Raw genomic sequence first — 25,305 nt, 5'->3', positions numbered from 1 at the left:
ACAAAGAGAACTTTATTAGGGGAGGCAGCCAACAGAATGAATTTGGGGGAAATCAGTAATTAACAAATTCTAAGGAGGTAAGACTCCCGCCCCACAAAGTATCCTAACAGCAGTCCCACCCTCAGTCCTGGAATGGCAGATGATATGCTGGCCCTGGCTGGGCCGTTGGCAGGGGGGACTGAACCTGGTACCACTAGACCTAAAAGCATGAGCCGGGACTGCCTCAGCTGACAGACCCAGCCAGCTCCATCAGCCACAGCTGTGGCAGGCTCATCAGGCTCTGTCTGACACCCAGCCACCGCCAGAGGGACACGGAGCACTGCCCCGAGGGGGGTGGGTTACACGGGCCCCAGGCTCAGGGCTGGCACCGGGCATTCGGAGAAGCCTGGCGGATGGAGGCAGGAATGAGCGGCGCTGTCTGGTTGGCAGGCACAGTGCCTCATCCCTCAAATGCCAAGGGAGGGCACTGGAGCCTTCCCCACTGGCAAACTGTCCACCCTGTTCAGAGGCCTGCCAGGGAAGAGGGCCCTAGATGTCCCGATTTTATATGGTCCCGATTTTGGGGTCTTTTTCTTATATAGGCTCCTATTACCCCCCACACTCTGTCCCGACTTTTCACACTTGCTGTCTGGTCACCCTAGAGGGCCCCTTAATGCTCTCAGGGGGGCAGGGGCTCTGAACAACAGCTGGGGGGGGGTCACCTTAACCCACGGCACCACAGCAAATCCAAGATCCAAGGGAGTCATAGTGCTGGGCCTGGGCCAGCGAGACACCGGGCAGGGCGGGGCAGGCAGGCAGAAGGGTCAAAGGGGAGGGGGCCATGGGAGTGGGAGGGGTCAGAGGACAGGAGAGGGCAGGCGCGGGCCACAGCAGGTCTTGGATTCTGGTGGGTTTTTAATCAGACTGGGGAAACCAGGAAAGAAACCAGGCAGGAAGAAAGTGGACTTCTCCCAGAAGTGCAGCTGCCCCCCAAGTGAGTGGGAAGTGAGGTGGTGTCCGTGGCCCCTAGGCGTTGCAGAAGTCTTCAGTGCAGCAGTGGAAGACGTGATGGATGAATGTGCCTCCGACTTGGTCCTGGCAATCTCTGAAGCAGCCCTGCTGTGAATAGAGGGGGAAGTTCCCTGGAAAAAGAGAGAGGGCCATGAGTCCTCAGGGCTGGGTGAGAGGGACAGACGCCTCCTCCCTGGGACTGTGCCAGAGGAATCCAGTGTCTGGTCCAGCCCCCCAGCCAGAGCATCCCCAGCTAAGCTGCCCCCCACTCTGTCGATAGCCAGGAACCATGTCTCCTCTGTCACCCGCCGCCATTCCCTTCCCACTGTTCCAGGGGAAGACACCTGCTGGTCCCATTCTCTGTCCTCGGGGACTCCCCACGCCTGCCCTTCCCTATGGCCCCATGTCACAGCCACCGTTCTGGACTAAGGGATGAACATGGCTCTCTTTGGAGCTCCCCAGTGTCCTGCCAGCTTAGCAGCCAAGGGTCACTCGAGGCCCAGCAGAGACCCTCCTAGTCCCCACCCTCCCAGCGGCTGAGCATGCTGCCCTCCAAAACCTTGAGTCCCAGAGATGGGGCATCTGTGTTCACTGAAAACACTAGCCAGGGGAGCGGGGGGTGTGCCTGCCACCCGCACCTACCGAGGAGGAGTGTCTGGAGGTAGCAGGATTCCCCCGGACCTGCCTTGCACATGCTTTTCCCTGCAAGACACGTCTTGTTCGGCTGCCGTCTGACACACACGTGGCACAGGAGGGCGCCCGCTGAGTGACAGGAGAGAGAAGAGAATGACACAACTCATCAGGCGCAGAGGGCCACTGGAGATGGGCAGGAAAATAGAGTCACCCGTCTGATCAGGAGCATGGTGACAAGGAGCTCTCATGTCCCTGTGTTATAGAAAGGCTGAATGTGAATCGGCCTGGGAGCTGACCCAGCCAAGCCCATGAAATAGAAACTCGTCAGGATACACACACTAGCTCTGCCTCTATAATAACTCTATAAATAACTGACTTACGAATTCACCACAATTGGTCTAGTGGCTTTTCAGATTTTTAAAGGTACATTGCTGTGTCTGTAAAGCTTTTTCCTTCCTCTTTTGCTGTCCCAGGACCCAAAGAAACAGGTGTGGAAACTGACTAATTGACTATATCCAGGAAATACTGAAACTGACTTAACAGAGGGCTTAGAAACACAAAGTAAATTGGGAGGAAATAGGAAAAAATACCTCTCTCTCTGAGCCTTTCAGTTACAATGAGCTTTTAATCTATTCATCTAGTAGTTAAAATTTCAGACAGTGTGATTTCTATGTGGAGGGTGAATCAAATCAATCTGAAGACCCATTCCAGGTTTTCTGTGCTGCTTATAAAAGAGTCAGTGAATATTTTTAAGTGCATGGGGGAAAAAAACCCATTCAGCATGAATCTGAAGGAGGTCAGCAGCCAGTCATATCTCTCTATCCTTGTGGCAGCATATACTTTTTCCTACCCCTATAATTTTATTAAAAATTTAAAATAATGTGAAAATCACAAAGTGACCCGTGTAAGTGATTGGCACTGGCTGCCGCTCACCATTTTGCAATACACGTCGCACAGTTCTTTGTCCTGGAGAAAAGTACTGGCAATATTCACTGCACAGGTCAGCTCAAAAACCCCCTCACTCGTTACACAAAGGGGCTCGGTCTCTCTCTGCCAACTGCCTGGATTCAGCTCAGCTGGACTTTGCGACTGCCAGAGGCACTTCTAACAAGCTCATGGCTTCGCTGTATTTGGCCATATTTGGGAAGCATGTCGCTGGTTTGCAAAACTCAACAGCCCTGTCTCAGTCTTGCGAACCCATCCACTTACCTGTATTGACCTCAGAACACTGCTGATGTTATCTGTCCCTGTGCAGGTCCCTCCCTAGGCCAGCCTGGCTTTGCCAAGGCGTGTCACTAATGCAGAGCACAGGCTGCTCTTACGCTACAGTGTGTGAATCCCTCTTCCTAACCAACAAAAGCCAGCTCCTCTGCTGCTGTACATCATCCTAGCTAGCTCCACTGAAGTCAAGGGGCCAGCTCCCTGATGGAGCTGAGGGGGTGAATTGGTCAGTTTAGTTTGGGAACTTACCCGTTGCGAAGTACAGCAGGGCTGTGAAAACAGGAACCAGCATCTTGTTCATCCTTCGTTTTCTCTCCTTCAAGCGGAGGCGGCACGGTGTGCTGGGTGAGCAAGAGCTCAGGCAGGGGTGCAGGGCAGTGTGCGGAGTATGGCATACCTCACACACCAGCCGGAGTTATATTACCACTGGTGGAGGCCGGGCAGCAGCCAATCAGGGCCCATCCTGCAGGAAACACCCAGGTTTTTCTGATTAATAGTCATAGCCCCAGATTGGATCGAATGGTGAGTCCAGGAGCAGAGCAATTCCTGCTCAGGTGACCAGCTCTGGGCAGGCAGCTGCCCACCCTCCCCAAAGGCTGGGGTTGGACTGGGCTGGTGCCAGTCGCCCAGGGCTCCCATACGGTACCTATCAATGTCCACAGAACATAACTGGTCCTTTTTAAGAATTAAACTTCTTGCTCCATTACTGTGAATAAAACCTTCCAACCAGGCCTGATGCATAGCTGGCTGCTGAGTCTGCGTGGCCGAGACACACCCCGCCACCCCTAGGGAAACAGGAGCCGGCTGCAATAGAGGAGGCTGCAGCAGACTGGCAGCCCCTTGAAAGTCTCGCTGCTGGGATGTGGAGGGCAGCAGAGCTAGTGGCTCCAGCAACAGAGAACACCCTGGCCACAGGCAGAGTCCCACCAGCTGTTATGGAGAAAGAGGCAGTGCGTGTCCCAGTTACCAGCAGGGCAATTGGGAGCTGGGATGGGGGATCAGGACTATGGTGGGACAATGGGCATTGGCAGACAGGACAGGAAGCTCACAAACAAACCTGCAGAACTCACTCCCAGTGCCTGGGTTTGTCTCTTTACTCAGCCCCGAATGGCTCCGAGAGTGGGAAGCAGCAGCACCCCCCTCGGCCCATGCACTGGGAAAGGTGCAAACTCCTCCAGCCACACTGCCTGTGCCCCCTCATCCCCAGCGAACAGAACCTTATGGCCTGGGATCCGCTCACCTGAGCCTGACCACTGCAAAGGACACCGAGGGAACATGTTGGGAACGTGGGTGGCAGATTCCCATCAGTATTTTTAGCCCAGCAGCGGGGGCAGCGCAGGATCAGATGGATCCAATTCGTTTAGGGACAGAGTCTGTGGCTCACTCTAAGTCCAGCACAGCAGGATGCTCCTTTATGGGGTGGTTTGGACTGTCTCAGACACACGGTATTTAGTCTTGTCACACTGGCTGCTGGAGGCCAATGACCAGGCCCCAGAGGGACCTCACTGGTGTTAGCCAAGGCATCCACCTCAAGCAATGACTTTCCACCTCCTGAAACACCCCCTCCCTGGTAGTTTCAACTGGACAGGGGAAGACATCATCGAGTCCTGTCCTAAACCTGGGCTGTGTTGCTGTGTTCAATTAAAGAGCTGCCCCGTTCTGCCCCAGAGGTGGCAGCATATTCCAATCTTAGGTGAAGGGGCTGGTAGCACCACCTATTATTACAGTTGCCCAAGACATCCCATTATAGGGCCCCGTTTTCAGTTGCTGATACCTTTGCCAAACTTTAGCTAGTTAGACTGACATTTTCCATGACGGGTGTCTGCCTCTGGCTGAATTTTCTTGGAAAGTTTCAGCCAAAATGGTCCAGCTGTTTCTGAGAACAAGGCTAGGGGAAGTTAGACATAAAGGTAGCTCTGGAACAGGCTTCCCAGCGAGGCTGTGGAATCCCCATCAGTGGAAGTTTTTAAAAACAGGCTGGACAAACACCTGTCATGGATGGTGTAGGTTGTCTTGGTCCTGCCTCAGTGCCGGAGGTGGACTTGGTGACCTTTCAAGGTTCCTCCCAGCCCTACACTTCTGTGAGGGGCTACGAGGTTTCCCTGAGACTGACTGTAAAACACAGGGGCTGTGTGCCCCAACATCAGCAGACAAGACAAGCAGGAGTGAGCATGGCCCTGACAGGAAGCTGAGCAACAGGGCTTCTGTTTGGGCAGTGCCGGCTGGAAATGCAGACTTGGGTTTCCGTGCAAAGAAACTGCCTGCTGTTCCGTTCTGCTTTGTTTAGGGAAATAGGACTTTGTGGCCAGTCTTTTTACTAAACAGGATTGCACCAAAGAAATACCTGACTCTATCATCAGTCTCTCCTCCTAATGGAAATGACTCACAAAGTCCCAAATACCAACTAACCACTTGGACCAAAATGGGTAACAGGTTGGCATTCACACAGGTTGTAGCGGGAGGTGCGTCCCTGTCTGTGCTGGCAGGGGAAGGGGTGCTGCCAGAGACGCTTCCAGATGTTGTGCCCGTGGAGGTGGTGGTGGGTGTCCATTTGCACATTTCAGGGTTCATAGTACTTAGACCATCACATCTCATTAGAGAGTCATCAGGAACTAGTCAATGCCTTCTCCAGAGACACACAGCTACCAAACTCTTTAAAAAATGCAAGACCTTTCCCAGTTCTCACCACACCAACCGCAACCCAGTAGATCTCTCCAAAGGCTGCCCCTTCTCCAATTGAGAAGGTCGTAATCACGCTGGTCCAACAACATGCAGCTGCCTCCCAGCAGGGTTCAGACCAGGGCACAGCAGAAACAGCCCCCGTGGCACTGAAAGCTGACACCCTTGTGACCAGGGACGCAGGTCAGCTCTCCTCTATGCCCATGTTGCTGGACCTTTCTGCAGCCTTCGACACAGTGCACTATAAGGTGCTGCTACCCACCAACACGGTATCGCAGGAATAGCTGAGCCAGCGCTGCATTGGCTCCAATCAGCCTTCTGCAGCAGAACTCAGAATGGCAGTGGGGAATAGCACCTCTCCAAAGGCCCCGCTGTGGGTCCCACAGGGATCCCTCCCATCCCTGCTTTTCTTCAATGACTGGGAGAAAGCGTGCGATGCCACGGGCTTAGCTGCCAGTATTGTGCCCCTGACACTCAACCCTGTCTCTCCCTCTCAGCTCATGCACCCACAGCTACTGCTAACCTATCCGCATGCCTACAGGAAAACAGCTCCTGGTGAACCGCAGCTGGCTCCAGCTGAACCCCATTTCATCCCCTCTCCCGCCCTTTTCACTCTGAACGGTCCTGACCCTGCAAACCTCTGCAGGGGTGCGGGCCCCTGTGTCCCTGCAGTGTCCTGCCGAAGTCAGGGGGGAAAAGGGCCACACGAGTGGGTCCCATAGAGCCCAATCCTGCCAGATGCTCCAGGCACTACTAGTAGCACCCCCCCCCGCCCCCGACTAGGCTGGCACTGAACGTCTCGTTCTTTTCCATAACACTCCTCCCCCTCCCGAGGGGCCTCCGCAAAGGGACGCCGTGTGTCCCTGTCGCACACAGATGTGGCCGATAATGGGAACTTGTTGTACACATACTGCTCTAATGTGTAATGAACAGTCTTAAAATAAACTTCACCTCAATGGGCCAGATGCTGAGCCCTGGGCAACTGGGGTCTATGGGGAGGGACTCTGGGCTCACACGTGTACCGAGCTCAGGATCTGGCCCACCAAGTAACTCGGAATCGGATCCCACGTTATCTCCTCTCCCTCAGTTACACCAGCCTGTCCTGACATGCGTCAGCGCCCTCCCATGGTACTATTCCCCCGGCCAGCAGGGCTGCAGGGCCCTTCAGCCAATTTGTCTCCACCATCCCTCTGCCCTTCAGCCGAATTTAATCTCTGATTAGCACCTTTATGGAGGGGGAGCCGCTCATCTGGGCAGGGAGTGTCTAGCCTCCTGCCTGTGACACGACAAGAGTCCAACAAGTGAGCTCCCGGGAGTACACGCTGGTTCCTCCCAGGACTGGCCCTTGCCCTGGGGGTATAAATCCAGCTCTGCCCTGCCCAGCAGCCACGGAGCGAGGTTTGGGCAGTCCCGGGGTCCCCACTCACCCCACACGACTGCAGCTTTACGGTGACGAAGCTGAAGATGAACAAGCTCTTGGCTCTGGGCTTCTCTGCCCTGCTCTGCTGTGTCCCAGGTGAGTCCCTGAAACAAAATGGGGGGGGTGGGGGGGAGATAACTCGTGGGAGGCTGATCATGCTGTGCCATTTTGCCCTCTCCAGCTGTGCCCATAACATCCCTGCCAGTGGGATTGGCCCTTTACACTTCCCAAGGCTGTTCTGCTGCACTGGGGCATAAAATCTCCCTGTTTCACACTACTTGTAAATTAACACAGGAATCAGAGGTTCAAAATTTCCCCCACATCTCCGGGAGTGACTGTCCAACCCATTCCTTAACAGCAGCAAGGGAACAGGGGTAACTGGGTGAAATTATCTGTCCTGTGCTATACAGGAGGTCAGACTAGATGATCTATGTTCCCTTCTGGTTTTAAAATCTAGTCTCTATGAACCGGATCTTTCCAAGGTCTGCAAGCAGCAGATTGCAACCCCCCCCACCCCGCGCACACACACACACTGTGCTAATTCATTCCATGCACTATCCAAGCTGCCTGTCGAGGGCATGGGGGCGCCCCTGGAGACATGGATCACAATTAACAGAGCGGTCCAGCAGTTACTGTCCTTGTGTTGTATGCACAGAGCATTGCCCAAAATGCTCCTGCACTTCACTGCTGGATGGCGACTAACAGCATTTGTCTCCCATGTAACCAAACCCCTGCCAGAAGCTGGCAACTGGCTTCCTGTGGGCTCTGGAGACACTGCTTAGCAGTCGTGGGGAGAGCCACTGGTTGCCAGAGACCCCCTCTACACCACAGCCCCCACTTGTCTGTGTTACATGCCTCTGTCCTTAGGGATTGGAAAGCAACTATTGCCCAGCCTCACCGCCTGTGTAATAGCCTCTAACACACTTGCTTCCCCCTAGTGGAGGGACATTGGCATGGGTTACTGCGAGCCCAGGGAAGGATTTACCTTTATCACAAGCTGACACTTTCGCCTGGCTTGCTTCTCCACAGGCCTCTTCTTTGGCTCCATCTGCATCCAACACACTTTGTGGGGCTGTCTTTGTCGTCACATGGCACTCTCCATGGCAGGTGCATGGGGAATTCTGTGGCCTTCACCCCTGATTCCTGTCTGGCTCCATGTGGGTTTTTCCTCCTTTTTCCTGCAGCTGAAGCCCTTCGATGTACCATTTGCCAAAACAAGATACCCGTCTTTGGCTGCATCAAAGGATTGGGCATATGCCACCCTGCACCGGGGCTACCCTGCAAACACATCAGAGTCTTTACCAGTATGTATGTCCCAAAATGGGCACTCGCAAGGGTGTGGCTTGTATCAGGCCTCTCTGTTTTGGGCCCCAAATGAGATAACCCTTAGTGACCCCTTTTGGCCAAGGAATGAGATGAGTCTCGCCTTCTGGCTGGGTGTCCAGGCAAGGGCTCTCGGAGCTACCTACACAGCATTCTATTTAACCCCTGCTTGCAGAGCTGTAGGGTGAGGAGCTTGGAGTGACAGTAATGGGCTGTGAAGAGCTACTTCCCTCTCGCCAAGGAGGGTCCATCCTAGGGGCAAGACAGGAAGAGGGCTGGCTTTGGAAAGGTGGCTTAACTGCATGCCCACCAGGACCCACGAGGGTCAATGGAGACACTGAACCCATGGCCAAAGGGGGCCTTATTCACGAGTCCCAGCCCAGCTGCTGACCATGCAGTGCCATGATGGGTGCGCTGCTCTAGCAAACAAGGGGAGCTGCCCGGGCAGAGGACACAGTCTAATACTGGGCACTTCTTTAAAGCCTCCCCCCTCCCAAGAATCTCAAACAGTGAAACGAACGAATAGAAGCCACACCCTGCCTGTGAGGTAGATGAGAAGACTAGATAGGGAATAGCACCCAGTTCTGAAAGGCAACCATCACGGGGAACTGGGGACAGCATTTTAGGCCAGGAAATAAAGAAGAATCTGGTAGCCCAGTGAAATGACACTCGGAACAGTCCACTCAAAGGTTGTGTGTGGCTGGGAAACCAGCATTTACTCCCCTCTTCCTATCAGAGGGAACATGGGAGCTTCAGTGAACATCTGGGAGCACTTCAGATCTAAATCCCGACTTGGATTAGTTGGGGGGGGGAGGGGAGAAAGGAGGGTTCAGCACGGATCCCAGCACTAAGTAACTGGCTTAGCTTTTTGTCCCCATCTCCAGTGGGTACCCAAACACTGAGCTCACAGAGTAGGACTGAAGAATGTTGGTTGGTTGCCATGCTATTGTTGGGAGTGGTCCTTTGGAGAAGACTTTAAACCAAGCTCTAGTCTGCTCCAGCAGAATTTAGCCATTTTCCCCAGCACAGTTATATGGATAACCCCATGGTTCCTGATCTTTAATGATCCATGTGTGTTCACACAGTACAGTGAGGCAACAAGAGCAGTTCTTTACCTCCGTGTTCTTTTGAGGGTAAGCACTCTGTCATCTCTTTCTTGGCCCACGTGTCTTGTTGGCCTAAATGTTAGCTCTAACCCTAAGAGCAGAGTGAGAGGAAATGAGTGCATAAACTATTTCTGGTTAGACACTCCACCTTTGCCACTGAGTTGGACGCAGCAGGCACTTGTGAGACTCTTGGAAGGAGTCCTCATTCCGGGGTGCATTGTCCTGATGTGTTTTCCCTCCCTACACAGCAGGCATCCAGTTTTCTTCACAGGCAGACTGTGCTATGCAAGGTGACAGATGCAACTTCATGGAGCCAACGAAGTCTGGCCACCGCCTAATTTCCTGTTGCAACACTGACTTCTGCAACAATTAGAACTACCAACAGCACCAATGTGGATCTCCACCTCATGGAATTGCGGGGCCTGTGTCCTCCATGCTATAGGGATCCCAAGCCCTTCTCTCATTCCCCATCTCAGGCTTCAAGATGCCTCCACAATCCAAGACCACCACGTAGGACCTCGCTGCCTTTAGGATAATTTTGGATGTGTCAAATTAGCACCATAAGTCTGAAAACTCTTGCCATACATGGCACTAACAGGCTCCCTACCAGATTGACTCAGCCTCAATAGAGGCCCTCACAGCTGGGAGCTCATATACCTCTGCCTTACTAAGCAGAGATCCCATTTACCTGCATTCACATCCACATCCCCGCCTTGCTGATTATCCTATTTCACCATTCCCTCAGACAACTGACAGCAATTTGGGCTAGTAGAGAGAGCACAGGCTAGGAACTCTGGAGTTCCAGCTCTACTAGCTGTATCCTAGGGCAGGTCCCCTTACCTTTGCATGTCTTACGCCTTGTTTATGCTAGGAGATTTGCACTAGTTTACCCAAATCAATTTAAAATCTATTTAAAACTAATGCAACCTTTAACATCAGTACATTTAAACCAGTGAAACCCTCATTTAAATCACTTTAATTTGCATCAGTAATTACTGAGGTAAGCTAAAAAGATGCCAGTTAAACTGATTTAAGTGCATCAACATTAGAGGCTTGCACCAGCTTACCTACACCAATTTAGGTCTTGAATCAATTTAGCTGATAAGGAATTAACTTCAGTTTGGTTGGTAAAAGCACTCAAACTGAAATAAGAGTGCCTATACAAGGGAGACTGACATTCAAGCAATCTCCACGTATCCAGAGCCAGCAGCTGGTGTAACATATCAGCAGTCTCTGAAATATTGCTGGTGTACTGAACGTGTATTCATTCGCCTACGATATTGTGCTGCTGAACTGTGAACTTTGCTTCGTTTGGATTTCTCTACTTTGTTTCCTGGTCTATAAACCCCATTACTGCTAAATTGAAATATCAGCCGTTCTGATTTGTATCGGGGGTCCCCCTAGCCTATGCCAGGCAGCCTTCTGATGTCTCCTAAGCATTCTCATGCCAAAAAACCCTACAACACTCTTGGCCAGATATAGTCTATTCATTTAAACCAGAGTCCCCATTTGACCTCTGTTTTGGGAGGCTACATCAAATGGCCCAGGAGCCTGTCTCAGGAATATGTAAACCTTTTCTTTCAAGTTTATGGCTAAAGCTAGGAATGAAGAAGTCACAAAACAAAACGTGTTGCTAAACCACTGCTTGAAAACTGGCAGTATCATACCTGACTTCGGTCATTATGGGAGTGAGCTTTGAACTGCTCCTCTACTGCCAGGCCTGCTGGAGAAGCAAGCCTGATTGATTAAAGGACTCAGAGGCATAGCAGGAAGCTGAATGCTGAGCCAAAACTGGAACATCCACCTCGCCCAATTTGGAAGCCATGAAAAGACTCCCTACCTTCCTACTGAAATAGAACCAGAAAGGGGGCACTCCTCGATGCTGGGAGGGAGAGCAGCTGTGGGAAGGTGGTGTGGGAATGAGACACTGGCTTTATCTGTATTCTTTGCTTTGTTAATAAGGTGGGATCCCTAGAAGGAGCAAACTCTTCTGAAATGGAATTCTGTCCGGAACACCCCAGGGCAGCCATTTGCTTTCTTTCAAATTGAGATTATACTTTATTTTGTAAAAATTTACAAAAGTTTATACAGATCGTGTTTATCTTCACATCATTGTACATTTGACTGTGATTGGTCAGACGCAAGTGGTCCTTGTTAATACAAATAAACTATGTACCATTAAAAAAAACCTGCTCAACTAAGTCTGAATTTTAGGTACCAAGAAAGGGGTAAGAGAAAGGGGCATTTCTTATTTCCATGAGGCCCTGCTACCCTCTAACACATTCCCAATATAAGCTGTTGTATATAATAGGTTTGACTTTACCTTCCAATGTAGGGAAAACTACAAAACACTGAATAAGGGGAAAAGAGAGTTAAAAACAAGATAAATGGTACATAAAATGTTAATACAGTATCTATTCTGCTGCAGACCTCTTAGCCTGCAATGTGTAAAACGACAGGTGAACAACACACTAGAACTAGTGCTTTGGGCCCAACCACTTTACTTAATAAAAAGGAAAGGCCAAAAAGGTATAATAAATTTAACAAAATTACATGACTGAGACCCACACTGTCTCCAAGCCTCTGCACCCCATGTCATCAAATTTTAAATGAAAGGGTAACAGAAAAAGTTATTGCTCAAATAGATTTAAAATCAGAAGATACAGCAATGCAGTAAGGAGGCTGAAACTTTTTTTTTTATTAGGTATAGGCTCTTACCCTCCTGCCCCCACAAAAAAAACCCTAAGTCTGCATCAGACAGTGGCTGCAACAGCCTTGGGGCAGGAGGCATACTCTCCGTAAGTCAGTGGAACAGTCAGGCTGGCTCCCACAGAAGCACAAAGTATCCCAATGAGAGGGTTTGCTGACTGAGAAGAAGAAAAAAAAACCCTCATGCCAGTAGCTAGCAATAGGAAGGCATGCCACCAGCTAACTTACTACAGTCAGGAACACTTTAATGATCACTATCCCAAATTCATCTGGGAGGCCCTGGAAATGTATTTACCAAGCTTATCCTCTGAGGAAATGTCCTGGTGTCAAGACAGATCCCTAAACAAATGGGTTTCCATCGCAAGTGACTCTCAGATACTGGCACCCACAAGCATTTCTTGATGCAGAATAAAAATAAAAATTATATCAGTGTAGCAGCATCCAATTCACTCCACCTCCCAATGGCAGCTGGATCACGTGGCAGGAAGCCACACTTTCTGGGTGCTGACAATATCATTCAGTTTCCCCTTAATCTTCAGGAAGTGCCTCTTGAACTCCAACCCATCACCCTAGGTAATAAAAACAAAAACTATATTGGGGACTGCATGCATGTGCAAATAGACAGGAATGGGAATGCTGTAACACCTGCCTATCTGAGGGACACTGGGAGCTACTCTAGAGAGTTTATTTTTTTCTTTACAAGTTTTATGTTCATTGTTTATAATTAGTTCTCAAGAAATGCTGCCGCCTCCTCTATTGTTATCTGCATGGTATTGCTTTTATAACCTTTTACAAAAGGTGTTTATTCTATTTGCCACTTTGAGACACTGATTTCCATGAACGCAGGATCAGGCCAGCCCAGCATGCTCCCCCAGTGCCCCAAAATCATTATGCTTAAGACAATTACAATGCCTTCTCCCATAGTACTTGGGTACTCAAGATGCTTGCTCTCTCTCACTAGCTCCCCACACATTAACTGGAAGGAGGGATTTCCAGACAGTGAGCAAAAACAAGGAGGAGTCCTTGTGGCACCTTAGAGACTAACAAATGTATTTGGGCATAAGCTTTTGTGGGCTAAAATCCACCTCATCAGATGCCACAAGGACGCATCGTTGTTTTTGCTGATACAGATTAATACGGCTACCACTCTGAAACCAGATAGTGAGTGTTAACAGCTCTTGCACTGCATGGGGCATTCAGTACCACAGTCCTGATTTCAGGCACCAGTGAAAAAGTAATGTTGCTAACCCCATTTTGTAGGTCCTCTCCTTCGGTTAGACACAAACTGCCCACGCAAAAACACATTTTCCCCAGGCTTGTCGTCTTATCCCACTTGCACATGTAGCTTTATCATATGGAAGCTGTTCCAGTTTGCTTCTAACACCCACCCCTCTCTCTAATGCTAAAGTCTGTTCTTTTGCATACCTTAGACAGGCGGAAATCCACCAAAATCTTGTCCTCCATTTCTACCAGGTTCACCTTGAAAATCAGTTTATTATTCCTTCTATCAGTAGTTGATATGGTGACCTTGAAGGCAAATGGGAGAATGATTTTAGTAGAAGGACAGTTTTCACATGCTACAAGCACTATATTCACAGTATACTAGTAACTACACTAAGGGAGTCTGACTGACTAGGGATTTCATTTACAGGTCTTGTGCTGGTTCAGAAAATGCTACATCTGACTAAAAGATATTTTTATAGGATTTGTCAAATGGAATCAGAAGCATTAATTTATTTAATTCCATGGACTGTACCTGGTTTGTGCAGCTTTTCTTCCAGACATAGCCCATCTTCTCACAAACCTCCTTCAAACTATTATAGGAGCGGTCAGCATCCAGCTTTGTAAAGAAACGGGTCATTCTCTTCACCAAGCGTTGCCAAGGGTTCTGCAGATTAGAGATCAGAGATATGGATTCCACAGATAACCAACTACTTTTCTGGGCTGAAAGTTTGGATTACGCCGCCCCCCCGCTCCAATTTAGTTGGCTTTAAAATTAGGACAATGTATCTGAATTGGTGCAACGGCATCTTTACAGTCTAGCAGCCAAAAAATAAATTGCCAAGCTGCTGTGAATAAAGATGAATGAAAATAGCATTTCCAAACATTACCTGTGATGAGCCTGGGGTGCCAAGTAACTGACTGTTAACTAGCATGTGCTCAGGGCATGCTGGCTGGGAGAAGCTGATCCCTTGTACTAGTTTGTTGATATTGGTTGGACTGCTGTCCCACAAGGAAATGCTAGTGCGAGGTTCTGGCTGAGAAGTGGAGTAGCTCACTTTTTCCTCACTGAAACATGAAAACACAATTAGTTACATTAATAATAAAGCGCATCACAGTAATGTTACATTTCTCTTGTGACTTTTACAGACTATACCAAGGGATCCCAAACTTTTTGCCTGCGTGACCACAATTTTGAGACTGTTTCCTGTGACCCCAGACAACAACAGCAACCAAGGAATCTACACATTAAGTATGTTATTTAATGCTCTCATGTGATATATGGGCTTGCATGTTGTGATAACTCCTCAAAGTCCGGCGGCATGGTAGAAATTGCACATCTAATCTCTGATGTGACATCAACAGTAGCTCAATATTGCAGAGACTTGATGGACACAAGTGTGCTGAATACAACTTCACACAAATACATGCTTACGAATGGCACTGTCAATTTCAAGGCAAGTGTTGAGAGCGCAGGATATTCATTCTGGACAATGAACCAGAACTCTGGCAGAGAAAGTTGAGCAAGAAGGTTCCTTGCAAGAATCGACTGCAGGAAATTTTGATACGCTGTTCGATTTCAGCTGCTGGCAAATCCATGGCATCAGGCTTGCAGTGAAAGGGGTTTTGTACCCAATCATACTTTGTCATGTCCGCAGTCTTAATGAGCATGGACAGATCTGAATACTGAGTATGTTTGCGCTAATTCATGGAACTTTCATCAGGTGGAAACTATTAAGTATCCCCCTCCCCACAACGTTTTAATATACTCTAGGAATTTGGGGGAAGTTCTATGGGCTGTGTTATACGGGAGGTTAGACAAAGGCCCTTCTGGCCTTGAAATCTATAAATCTATGAATACAGGGTATGGGGAGAAGAGCTGTCAGATTACCACCCTGTTTTCACATAAGAGGGAAATTTGGAAGGTGTAATTTTGAAGCCAACATAACTAAGCTATAGGTTTTCAAGTAAAGGCTTTCAGGTAAAGAAGTGTGTGGGGTTAGAAAGTGAGGCTATAATCATCTTTTAATGTATGGCAGGGAAGGGAACCCTGAAATCACATGTAGCAGAGGAGAATGTAATTGTAATTATACATATCCCCATCTGAATGGCACTGTGGTGTGAAACACAGGCATCTAGAAACAAAAGGTGGAGTCCTTTGTGTGTTAGTCAGTGAAAACAACAAAATACACAAGCGTATAGCATTCTGACCTGTGTGCACTTTTCCTTGGTGAAAAGTCCATATCGGACCGAATGTGCTTAGAAAAGCCACCTGGTGAGTCTGAAAGGCCCCCTGAGGAGACACGAGCCCGCTTTACACCTAACAGAAGAAGATAAATCACACAATCAGGGGTCAGAAAAGTCATCCTAAGGGTCACCAGGGGTTTAAAGCATTTGGAATTAGGCTGAGCTCCCCCATTAAAAATACATAGCTCTTGCATAGGCTGGTCTTTGAATTGTCACACAGATCATTGCCTTTGTTTATTTTTTCCATTTGTGTTCCAGTACCTGCAACTTTTGAGACTATGATGGCAAACATCACTGAACAGCAATCTCAATAGCTGAATAACTAGCATAGCCACAAGGGTAAAAATCCTTAATACATCATCATTTACAAAAACATCACTTACGGGGCAGAAAAATCCTGACGCTATAGCAATACCATGAGAAAAAAAAAGAGAAATTATAACTACTTTTTTCATCCAGAACAGTAACATCTCACTAGAAAAAGACGGGAATTATGACAACTTAAGCCTATGCTCGTTGTGCTTATCCTTCTTTCTTTATGGTTGTGTCCACAGGGAAAAAAATGTTTTGCAAATTCCCGAGATCTCATCCTGAAGACAACTGTTCCGCCCTCTTCATTAAGGGCAGACCCCTTCCATGAGGTGCTGATAGCACTCAGCACCATCTCCTATGATATTGTGTGACAACCAGTTATAAGAGCATCATTAGACAGAGCTAACATGCCCACATATGTAAGTCTCCTAGACCCAGATGATGACATTATAGCACTTATTTGAGAAGACCCAAGATTAATGAGGTAACAAAAATATCACACTTGATAACAAACATACATATGAAAGTTTTAAAACCAATATTCTGCAGTGTATGTTTTTGATACTCCACTCACAGAGCAGGGAAGCAGACATATACCCAGAGGATGAATTAAGGTAGTCTGCACACTTCAGCTGTGAATTTCCAGGATTTAAGTTGTTTGAGTTTCTTGTAAGTTTAACCTTAACTCTGAATTTCCTGCCTTTAAAGTAGTTTCTGCTAACTATAGCATTCCAAGGGTTTTTACCCCAGCATATACCCTCAACCTTTACTTAAGCTATTTGTCTATGTTGTACAAAGCACTTAAAGGCATTTACCTTTCTTCATAGGTTTGTTGTACCATCTGTCCTTTTTAATGTCTGCAATGGTAACCCTTGCTGTGGGGCTCTCAGTTAGTATTTTGTGGAGCAAAGCTAGAGAGAAACGTTACATTCATAGGAAGAAACAACAATGAATTAACTGCCATATATCCTGATTCCTAGATCTGTATAGATCATGTTTTCCATAGGTCATTACATTCAAAATGATACTTCAATTCCATCCCCAAATCCTAGAGTTTATCAATCCTAACCAGATCAAATCCATATTTGGATTACCCATAAATTAACACAAAGTTAAGGTAAACTCATAGCTCGGAGGCCTAAAATAAGACCCAAGTTTTGTACAGATTTGTGACTGAGCATGTATCAAAGTCCACTATGTTCCACATGGGCTGCAGCCAGTGTTCAGAGACTTTGAAATAAGAAACTTACTATAGCTGATGTCAAATTCACCTTTGTGAAGGCTTTCTAGCAGATTCCTGTAGGCCTGTTTACTTACAAGAACCATCTTGGGCAAGAACAGGGTAGGAGAGTACAACACCAAACAAATCTAGTACCCTGGGTTTTAGATCACTCAACAAAAAAAGAGATATTAGCAACACTTCAGCCCTCAGACTTCCCAGGATCAGGAAGAAACGTAGTGACCAAAGAGATGGGGATAGGGGTTACATTTGATAGGCTCAGACCTACCAAGTGACCTTAAGCTCATTACTCAAAAACAACAAAACATAGCCTAGTTGTACATGTCTTCATCGACAGGACTTCTGCCCGTTCCCTTGGAAAATTATTTCAGTCTAACAGATCTCAGGCCCCAATTCTTTACTAGCTTGTGAACTCATTACAGCTGTGCAAAGTAGGTGTGAAATAGTACCAGATCAGAATGACAGGTCTTTACATCTGCTTTGCATAGCTAAGGGACTGCACAAGCAATCTCTTCCTGTTGCCATCGCTGCTATGTCAACCAGGTGTTTCCTACCAGTCTTGCTTAAGAACACCACCTCCCATTTTCAGGTAGCTCCCTAAAGGTGTTTTACAAGTGCCAGATCCTGTGACATCGTGAGTCCATGGTAGAATCCAGCCTTTAGACAGAATGATTTTCAAATACAGACATGCATAACTCCAGCACTTTATTCCCCTATACACATCACTGTCCTACTCAAATACATAAAAAAATCAGTCAGCCATTCCACTGACAACTTACCTAATGGTGCAGAATCAATCTTCTTCCAAGGTGGAAGATATGTTTTCTTTTCCTTCCAATCACAGTATTCTTGGCAACTGTCACTAGGCTGGTCCCATGGCAATTCTGCAAGTAAAAAAAGCAAGGTACCAAATCATTTTTATGCCTCTGAACACAAGTTTAAGGATTACAAACTTAGGATGGCTGGGGAAAGAGTGAAAAACATGTAAAGAGCACTGCCATTGAACTAAATGGATTTCCATGAGTGGAAAAAAGGAAAAAAATAGTCCATCCTGATTGTGGTTACAAGTTATAGAAGTGCCAAGGACATGCATTCGACGAAGTGGGTATTCACCCACGAAAGCTCATGCTCCAATACGTCTGTTAGTCTATAAGATGCCACAGGACTCTTTGCTGCTTTTACAGATCCAGACTAACACAGCTACCCCTCTGATACAAGGTATATCTAAAGTCATTCATTGCCTTCCCAAAGTGGGGCTCCATCCACCACCCATACTTGTAGGCCAGACTTGGAGGGGGATCATAACCCCAAGGGGGCTAACGCTGGAAAGAAGGGCCCTGCAACCTAGACCCTGAAGGAGGCCAGTGCCAGAGCGAGTGTTTGACCTGCAGCATCCCTGCGGCACACCCAGGGCCTGAGGAGGCGGCCTGGGACTTGCGAGGAACAGACAACTTCCTTTACATTCAAGAGACACTGTTTGTGATGTCCCCATGCCACAGAGTGGGGTGACGTGTTTTCGTTTAACCTTTCCCATTTTTTCCTTTTTGTTAAAAAATTAGTTGCTTTTTAATAAATTGTATTTGCTTTGAACTGTATTTAATGATCTGTGGGTCAGGGAAGCATCCAGTGCGGAGAGAGTATCCTGGAGTTGGGACACCCTAGCCCCTGCCCTAAGTGACCACAACAAGGTTGGGAGTCAAGCCCCCCAGAAATCTTGGACCCAGCCTTGTCGGGGTTACAAGGACTCTGTCACACAGGAAAATGGAAGGCGAGCTCTTGAGGTCAGGCAGGCCTCTGGGTAAAGGAAGCAGGAATAAGGACTCAGATCCTTTTACTAGCCCATTTCACCAGGGTAATTTATAAGCCAGAAAAGTTCCCCACAATAGATGGTCCATTCCCTCTCTTACATATACCAGCGGTTCTCAATCTGCGGTCCGCTTGCAGCACAATCAGCTTACGGCTGCGGCCCATGTGACATCCTCAGGGCTATACAGGTACTATATATATTGTGTGGATGGAGCGCATATAATTCATATATAATATAATACAAATAATAATAATAAGCTACATATGTAGCCCACAATAGTAAATAGTAAATGCCATATACTATAGCCACAACAGAACAAGACGGTCCTTAGTAGATGACCCCTAAGAGAAGCTATTAAAAAGCTGACCACAATATGAAAGTTTACTTTACTTTCCCGACCAAGGACCACCTCCATGATTTGGGATCAACTCTTTAAATCTAGGTAGGTTATGAGCATTTGCATTGCAATCCTAAATCACTGTGATGCTGCAGTAAATATGCATGTTATAAAATAGTTTGTGTAGTGAGAAGAAATTAACCAATTCCTACCTCCTGCCAACATAGCAGTAAGTACTATCCCACATGACCAAATGTCAACTGGCTCTGCATGGAATTCTTTTCTCTTTAACAGTTCTGGGGCAACATACGGGAGAGTGCCACACATCTTGTTTAACAGTCGCTCACGACCATTGTGTTTAAACACAGTCGCTAAGCCAAAGTCAGAGATTTTGAGATTATCTAAGCAAACAAAAGAAAAAAGGTCATTAAGTAGATTGTGTAACAAGGTATTTTCATCTTCTCTGCTAGAAGACTATTATATTATATTAAAGCTAGATAAAACCAGAGATAGAGTGAGTGTAAATGTGCCTAAGGTCCCCTTTACATTGCCAGTGCAGTATAAAGGGGCCTTAATAAAAGTGAAAATCAGGCCCGTATGACTTTTCTCGTTTCAGATCATACGCATTTACACAATTGATCTGAAGTTTGAACCTGACTTGGATTCAAGGAGCACATGAGTTTGATTCAGGGAGAGATGCATGGTACAGAAAAACATCCAAGACAGTTTGTGCAGAGATATTCTCTCCTTAAAGAACAGTCATGTTAGAAATCATTTAAAAAATAAATTTATTACTAACACCACCTTTGATTATTAAACTGAACGTTTTAAAAATCTAGATTACATTTCACCATATCCCGATTATTTAATGTTTTGGTTTTCCTCTCAGCTTTAACAAAAACACATCAATCCATTTCATTAGTTTGTTTCAGATTCTCATGCGCTAGTACCATGCTGTAATATTTTGGTTCTGAACATTGCACTGTTTTTAAAAAGTTCCAGTCAAAAGTTGGTTCAGCAGTCATGGAAACATTCGTATTGGTCTTTAGATTAAGAACAAGCTTTAACAAAACTTACGTTTTATTCAAGTGTGTTCCTTTAAAGGCCACTGTGCAGAGACCCAGAATAACCTGCTCTAGAATACACTGATTAGTCTATTTACACAGGATAAGGGAATGAATAAAAGCCCTGACAGCACAAATCTGCTTACTGTATTTGGTTATTCTTAATGTAGCAGGATGCCACAGAAGCTCTAGGAGTATTTTCAGTCTCACTGAGTGATGGTGTTTCTTTTCTCCCCTATATTCTCAATGACCAAGAATTTAAGAGAAGATGAAGTCAAAAGTTGGGGTATATTTACCTCTTTCATCTAGCAGTAGATTCTCAGGCTTAATATCCCTGTGAGTTATTCCTATACTGTGGAGATATACCTGAACAAATAAATAAAGGCTTTAATACCATGTTCTGTTTAATTTAACTGGAAAAAAGGAGATTGTCATACTTTACGCATTTATTTCACTTACCACACCAGCCATAAGCTGATGGAAAAACTTCTGTGCATCTGGTTCAGGCATTCCTATATCAGGCTCTGTAAAAAGTCATTCAGAATCTACATATCAAAATATTTTTCTTCCATCATAAACAAACTATGGAAAGGAGCCTCTGCACTATGTTTTTGTAACTATTTTACAAAGTTTCCTGGAAACTCTGCACAAGGCTTATTTTTCACCTGCCTTGAAACAGTAACTACAAGCAATGCAAAAGTGTAATGAAAGGTTATTGAGTTACATTGCAGAGTCTGCATCTATTTAATCTAAACTGAAATGCTACTTTTTTTCGTATCTTCCCAAAGCACCATGGGGGAAAATTCTAAAGGTTCTCTCTAAATCTTATACCATCAAAACACTAGGGCCCAGATCCTGCAAGCTGTTCTACACCAACAACCCCCTTGTGCCCATATGTAGTCCTACTGTAGTCTATTTTCCACTTTCTAGGGGCAAATACGTTGCCTCAAACTCCAGTCTAGAGCCCTGGGCGGGACTAGTGTACAGCCCTGCAGCAGGAGCAGGATCCCGCAGGTCTGTACACATTAAATTTTCCAGCCCATTTACCATGTTTGCTCTCAAACCAGTTTTCCCCCCTAACTTTTATTTAACTATAGCATTAAATATGTAGAATTTCTGAATTGTTAGGACCATGCTAAGTGAAGCAAAGTGGTATAGTGAGCTGAGCAAAGGTTTGAAAGGTGAGAACTCTACTTCTAGCCATGGCTTAATCACTGACTCACCACGTGCAGAAGCACAGCCACCTGCAAAGCCAGCCTATCCTAGACAATTCCCCTCTAAGATCAGTGGCACTGGAAGCGTACAGTAAGGAATCCCTCTGGTCATATAAGACAACTATGGTGTTCTAATGAGTCTGTGCAGCCACCACTGGAGTTGCCCTCAGACCCTCCCTTGCCCCAAGAATTCTGTACCTATTCGGTCAAAGAGCTCTCCCCCGCTGCAGTACTCCAGGAAGAGGTACTGAATACTGCCTTCTCTACGATGTCCATAGAACTTCACAATGTTCTCATGACTTAACATCTTATTAATGCAGATCTCTTTTTTTATGTTCTCTGGACAGTCCACAGCACGTTTCATGTCAACTATTTTTACTGCAACAGCTTCTTCTGTGCGTCTGTTCACAGCAAGCTGAACTCTGCAGAGAAGGAGAGAAAAAGCAAGGTAACAAGAGATGAAGCAGGTAGTGCACTATGAACCATGGAACGCAAAGCTAGTTTGCATGTTTAACACTATGATCCATATACTCAATGGAAGTTAGGTACCCAACTCCCACTGAAACCAATGAGAATTAAGCACCTAACATCTTTAAGGACCGGGGCTTGAGACACTATGGTGATGGGTGCTAGAGAGAAATCCCCACTATAGATTTGTAGTGGTCTAGCCTGAAGCTTAAGGTGCCCCATCCTTTATTTACATAAGAGTTTCTCCCTACTCCCTGTCAAGGCATAGGGAGCATGGGCAGCTTTATCCCTGAGGTGTTAGTGTGAGGTCTACCCCCCAGTCTGAATTTACATACCCCATCTCGAGATGTTGTTTAAAAATAGCCTGACAGATGAAAAGTGCCCAAAACCAGTCTCAACAGACCCACATGTCCATGTTCCTAGACAATTAATTATGTGCCTGGACACATAGAAGGCTTACAGCCCTACAAGCTGTAAAAATTCTGATAAGCATTTCAAGTTTGTGGTCTCCATAAATTGTATGGGTGAAATTCCAGCTCTGGTGTAAATGGATGCAGTTATACTAAATTCAATAGAGTTGCATTTGCTTACATCTATGAGTTTCACCAAAGTGTCATGCCTGAGCTTTAAAAATATCCACATAAAGCTAGTTTTGAAATTGCCAATGACCACAAAAGTCACAATATATAAATTAATTCTGACTTTTGTTTATGAAGTTACAGAATATCTCTAATTATGACTTATATAAAGGAAGAGATAAGATTAGTAGTGACATAAATTAACTCGGGTTGCATCGTAAACATATTGTATGCCACAGTACATGGAATATACAATATACAGTACATACACAGAATATAATGGTAATATCAGAATATAACACAGGGTGTCACAAGATGTCGTGGGAGCTAAGTTGCAGGAGAAAGTATTCTTACTATCAGAGGTTGTGAGTTCAATCCTTGAGGGGGCCATTTGGGGATTGGTCCTGCTTTGAGCAGGGGGTTAGACTAGATGATCTCTTGAGGTCCCTTCCAACCCTAATAATCTAAGATTCTATATCCTAACAGAGTAACCCCATCACCAAACTGCTACGATATCTTAAACAATCAAAGCACTTCACAGACCAAAAAAAAAAGCCAAATTAAGTGACTTGCCCAGAGCTAGAAAGGGGCTCCCAGGCCTTTGGTTAAACCACCTCTCTGTACAGGGAAGCACAAGTTGACCTGATGCGATGGACCTGACATGAAAGACAACTGCGGGTTACCACTGCTGATAGCAAAATAGTTTGGAAAGTCAGTTCTACCTCCAAGGCTCCTAGCAGGGACAGGGCACTGGCCATTACCCAGGAGAGTCCTGAAGGTTGGTTATAATTTCTGACCGATGCTGCGTATAAAGATCTGCACAACCCCTGCAGCTCGGTCACTCTCCCCTTCTGACAGCGACACGTTACACCTGAACATCGAGCTGACCTCAGACCACAGTGTCAACGCTCCCTGAGGCCGAAACCTGGCACCGCTGTGCCGGCAACGGAGCCTTCAGCGAGCGCCTGCCCCCCGCGGCCTGGCAGGGGGTCATTGACCGGAACCGGGGCTGGGGCTGGCGGGGGGGCGGCAATTATACCCCTCCCCCCCCGCGCCTGCGGATGTGCCGGTGGGAGGGACACGGGGGGGAGCTGATGCCTTTGACTGGCCCAGCGCTGCTGGGGCGAGAGACCGGCTGCGGGCCCCGCCGCCCTACGGGGCCCAGGCCCCTTGTCTGGCCGGGGCGCCCGAGCCCCGCCGTACTCACTCTCCGTAGGCGCCTTCGCCCAGGGTCTGCACCAGGTCCCAGTCCTCCACGAAGGGCACGGCCATGGCGCGGCGCCCCGCCGCCGCCGCCACCGGGAGAGAGCGGGGCCAGCGGGCGGGCGCGGCACCCCCCGGGGTTGGGCCCTGTGGAGCCCGGCAGCGGGCCCGGGGGTGAAACGTGACGCGAGCCGAGCCGAACCGCTCAGCTGCTGCCGGCCCCGCTCCTCAGCCTCCGACTTTCCCGCCCAGCCCCGAGTCCCGCCCCCCGCGCGGCGCGTCCCGGGCTACGGGAAGGGGCGGGGCCTAGGAGCCGCTCGCCCCGCCCTCCCCGGGGGTCTCCCCGTCGGCCTGCGAGTGACCCTGGGACGAGAGCCGGGGGGCGGGCAGGACTCCTGGGTTCCTTCTTAGCCTGGGGTAGGGGTAGGGTGACCAGGGGGCGCAGGACTCCTGGGTTCTTTCTTAGCCTGGGGGTGAGGGAGGCAGGACTCCTGGGTTCTTTCCCAGACAGGGGCGCAGGACTCCTGGGTTCTTTCCTAGCCTGGGGGCGAGGGAGGGGTGGGGGGCAGGACTCCTGGGTTCTTTCCTCACTTTGCCTAGAACTCACCTTTCTGCTCCCATCCCCGGGTCCCTGTTTACAAAGGGGACAGTGATGCTGACCCCCGTGCAGTGGCCTGGGGCTAAACTGATCCTTGTCTGTGAAGTGCCTTGGAGGAGGAGGCTGGAGCTTGGAGCTGCTGGCGGAGAGGCGCTGGACCCTGGTTTAGGCTGGGACAGAAAGTGCTTAGGTAGGAAGCAGGAGATGCCTCTGGTGAACTAGATGGAAGCAGCTCCCTTCAGCCTACCCGGCCATCGGGAGGCAAAGTACAGAAGCTCTAACCCTGTACATGCTTCAGTGGGGACAAGTTAATTTGTGGAAGGGAAAAATGTACCAGTTACTTGCCTTGATGCCACTCTAGGTAGAAAAAAAGCTCTCCTGGGATAAATCTGGTTACCTCCTCCATACAGGAGCATCCTGTCAACCAGGCTGATGCAGTTCTGCTAAATAAATATGCAGAGACCAGGCAGGAGTGCACATTCCCATGTCTGGCACAGGGCCCAGCATTGCACAGGCTTCCTGTCTGATGGTTCACTCAAGGGGAGGGGAGGGGCAGGATGGGGGAGCAATGGGACCAAAGGATCCCCTTCCTCATGGAACTTCCTGTTTTCATCAAGGTTCCCTGTTAAGGGAACACAGGGCACAGTAATCCTCTGAGGAGTTGTTCTGCAGATACTCTAGGACAGCAGTTCTCAATCAGGTGTTCAGGGTCCCCTGGAGGGCCACGAGCAGGTTTCAGGGGGTCCATCAAGCAGAGCCAGTATTAGACTCACTGGGAACCGGGGCCCAGGGCAGAAAGCTGAAGCCCCAGGCCCTGAGCCCTGCCACCCACAGCTGAAGCCAAAGTCTGAGCAACTTAGCTTTGTGGAACCCCCTGTGACAGTGGGGCAATTGCCCTGCTTGCTACCCCCTAACGCTGGCCCTGCCTTTTATAT

General features: G+C 47.8%; 2 protein-coding genes across 4 annotated transcripts; both read right to left on the bottom strand.

The window, feature by feature from the left end:
* Window positions 1-72: 72 nt before the first annotated feature.
* Window positions 73-8,814, bottom strand: LOC123354910 (uncharacterized protein C9orf57-like). Of its 2 annotated transcripts, XM_044997303.1 has the most exons (5): window positions 7,929-8,814; window positions 6,951-7,047; window positions 3,094-3,307; window positions 1,633-1,752; window positions 73-1,121 (listed from the first exon to the last, which is right to left on the bottom strand). In XM_044997303.1, the coding sequence occupies exons 3-5, from the start codon at window positions 3,143-3,145 to the stop codon at window positions 1,006-1,008; spliced, it is 288 nt and encodes a 95-aa protein (XP_044853238.1). In that variant the 5' UTR covers window positions 3,146-3,307; window positions 6,951-7,047; window positions 7,929-8,814; the 3' UTR covers window positions 73-1,005. The 2 variants fall into 2 exon arrangements, with proteins under 2 accessions (XP_044853238.1, XP_044853239.1); XM_044997304.1 differs by lacking the exons at window positions 6,951-7,047; window positions 7,929-8,814 and having other exon boundaries at window positions 3,094-3,428.
* A 2,594-nt stretch (window positions 8,815-11,408) lies between these two features.
* On the bottom strand, window positions 11,409-24,025 carry CHEK1 (checkpoint kinase 1). Of its 2 annotated transcripts, none has more exons than XM_044997390.1 (12): window positions 23,777-24,025; window positions 21,722-21,945; window positions 20,769-20,833; window positions 20,606-20,675; window positions 19,458-19,646; window positions 17,881-17,985; window positions 16,677-16,772; window positions 15,514-15,622; window positions 14,193-14,370; window positions 13,838-13,969; window positions 13,507-13,608; window positions 11,409-12,650 (listed from the first exon to the last, which is right to left on the bottom strand). In XM_044997390.1, exons 1-12 carry the CDS (start codon window positions 23,839-23,841, stop codon window positions 12,555-12,557), a joined length of 1,431 nt encoding a protein of 476 aa, XP_044853325.1. In that variant the 5' UTR covers window positions 23,842-24,025; the 3' UTR covers window positions 11,409-12,554. The 2 variants fall into 2 exon arrangements, with proteins under 2 accessions (XP_044853325.1, XP_044853327.1); XM_044997392.1 differs by lacking the exon at window positions 23,777-24,025 and adding an exon at window positions 23,143-23,190 and having other exon boundaries at window positions 11,410-12,650.
* Window positions 24,026-25,305: the final 1,280 nt, after the last annotated feature.

Source organism: Mauremys mutica, chromosome 22 (genome assembly GCF_020497125.1).
Source record: "Mauremys mutica isolate MM-2020 ecotype Southern chromosome 22, ASM2049712v1, whole genome shotgun sequence".
Lineage (NCBI taxonomy): Eukaryota > Metazoa > Chordata > Testudines > Geoemydidae > Mauremys > Mauremys mutica.
The sequence above is the reverse complement of the archived record's forward strand: the minus strand, read 5'-3'. Positions and strand labels throughout refer to the sequence as shown.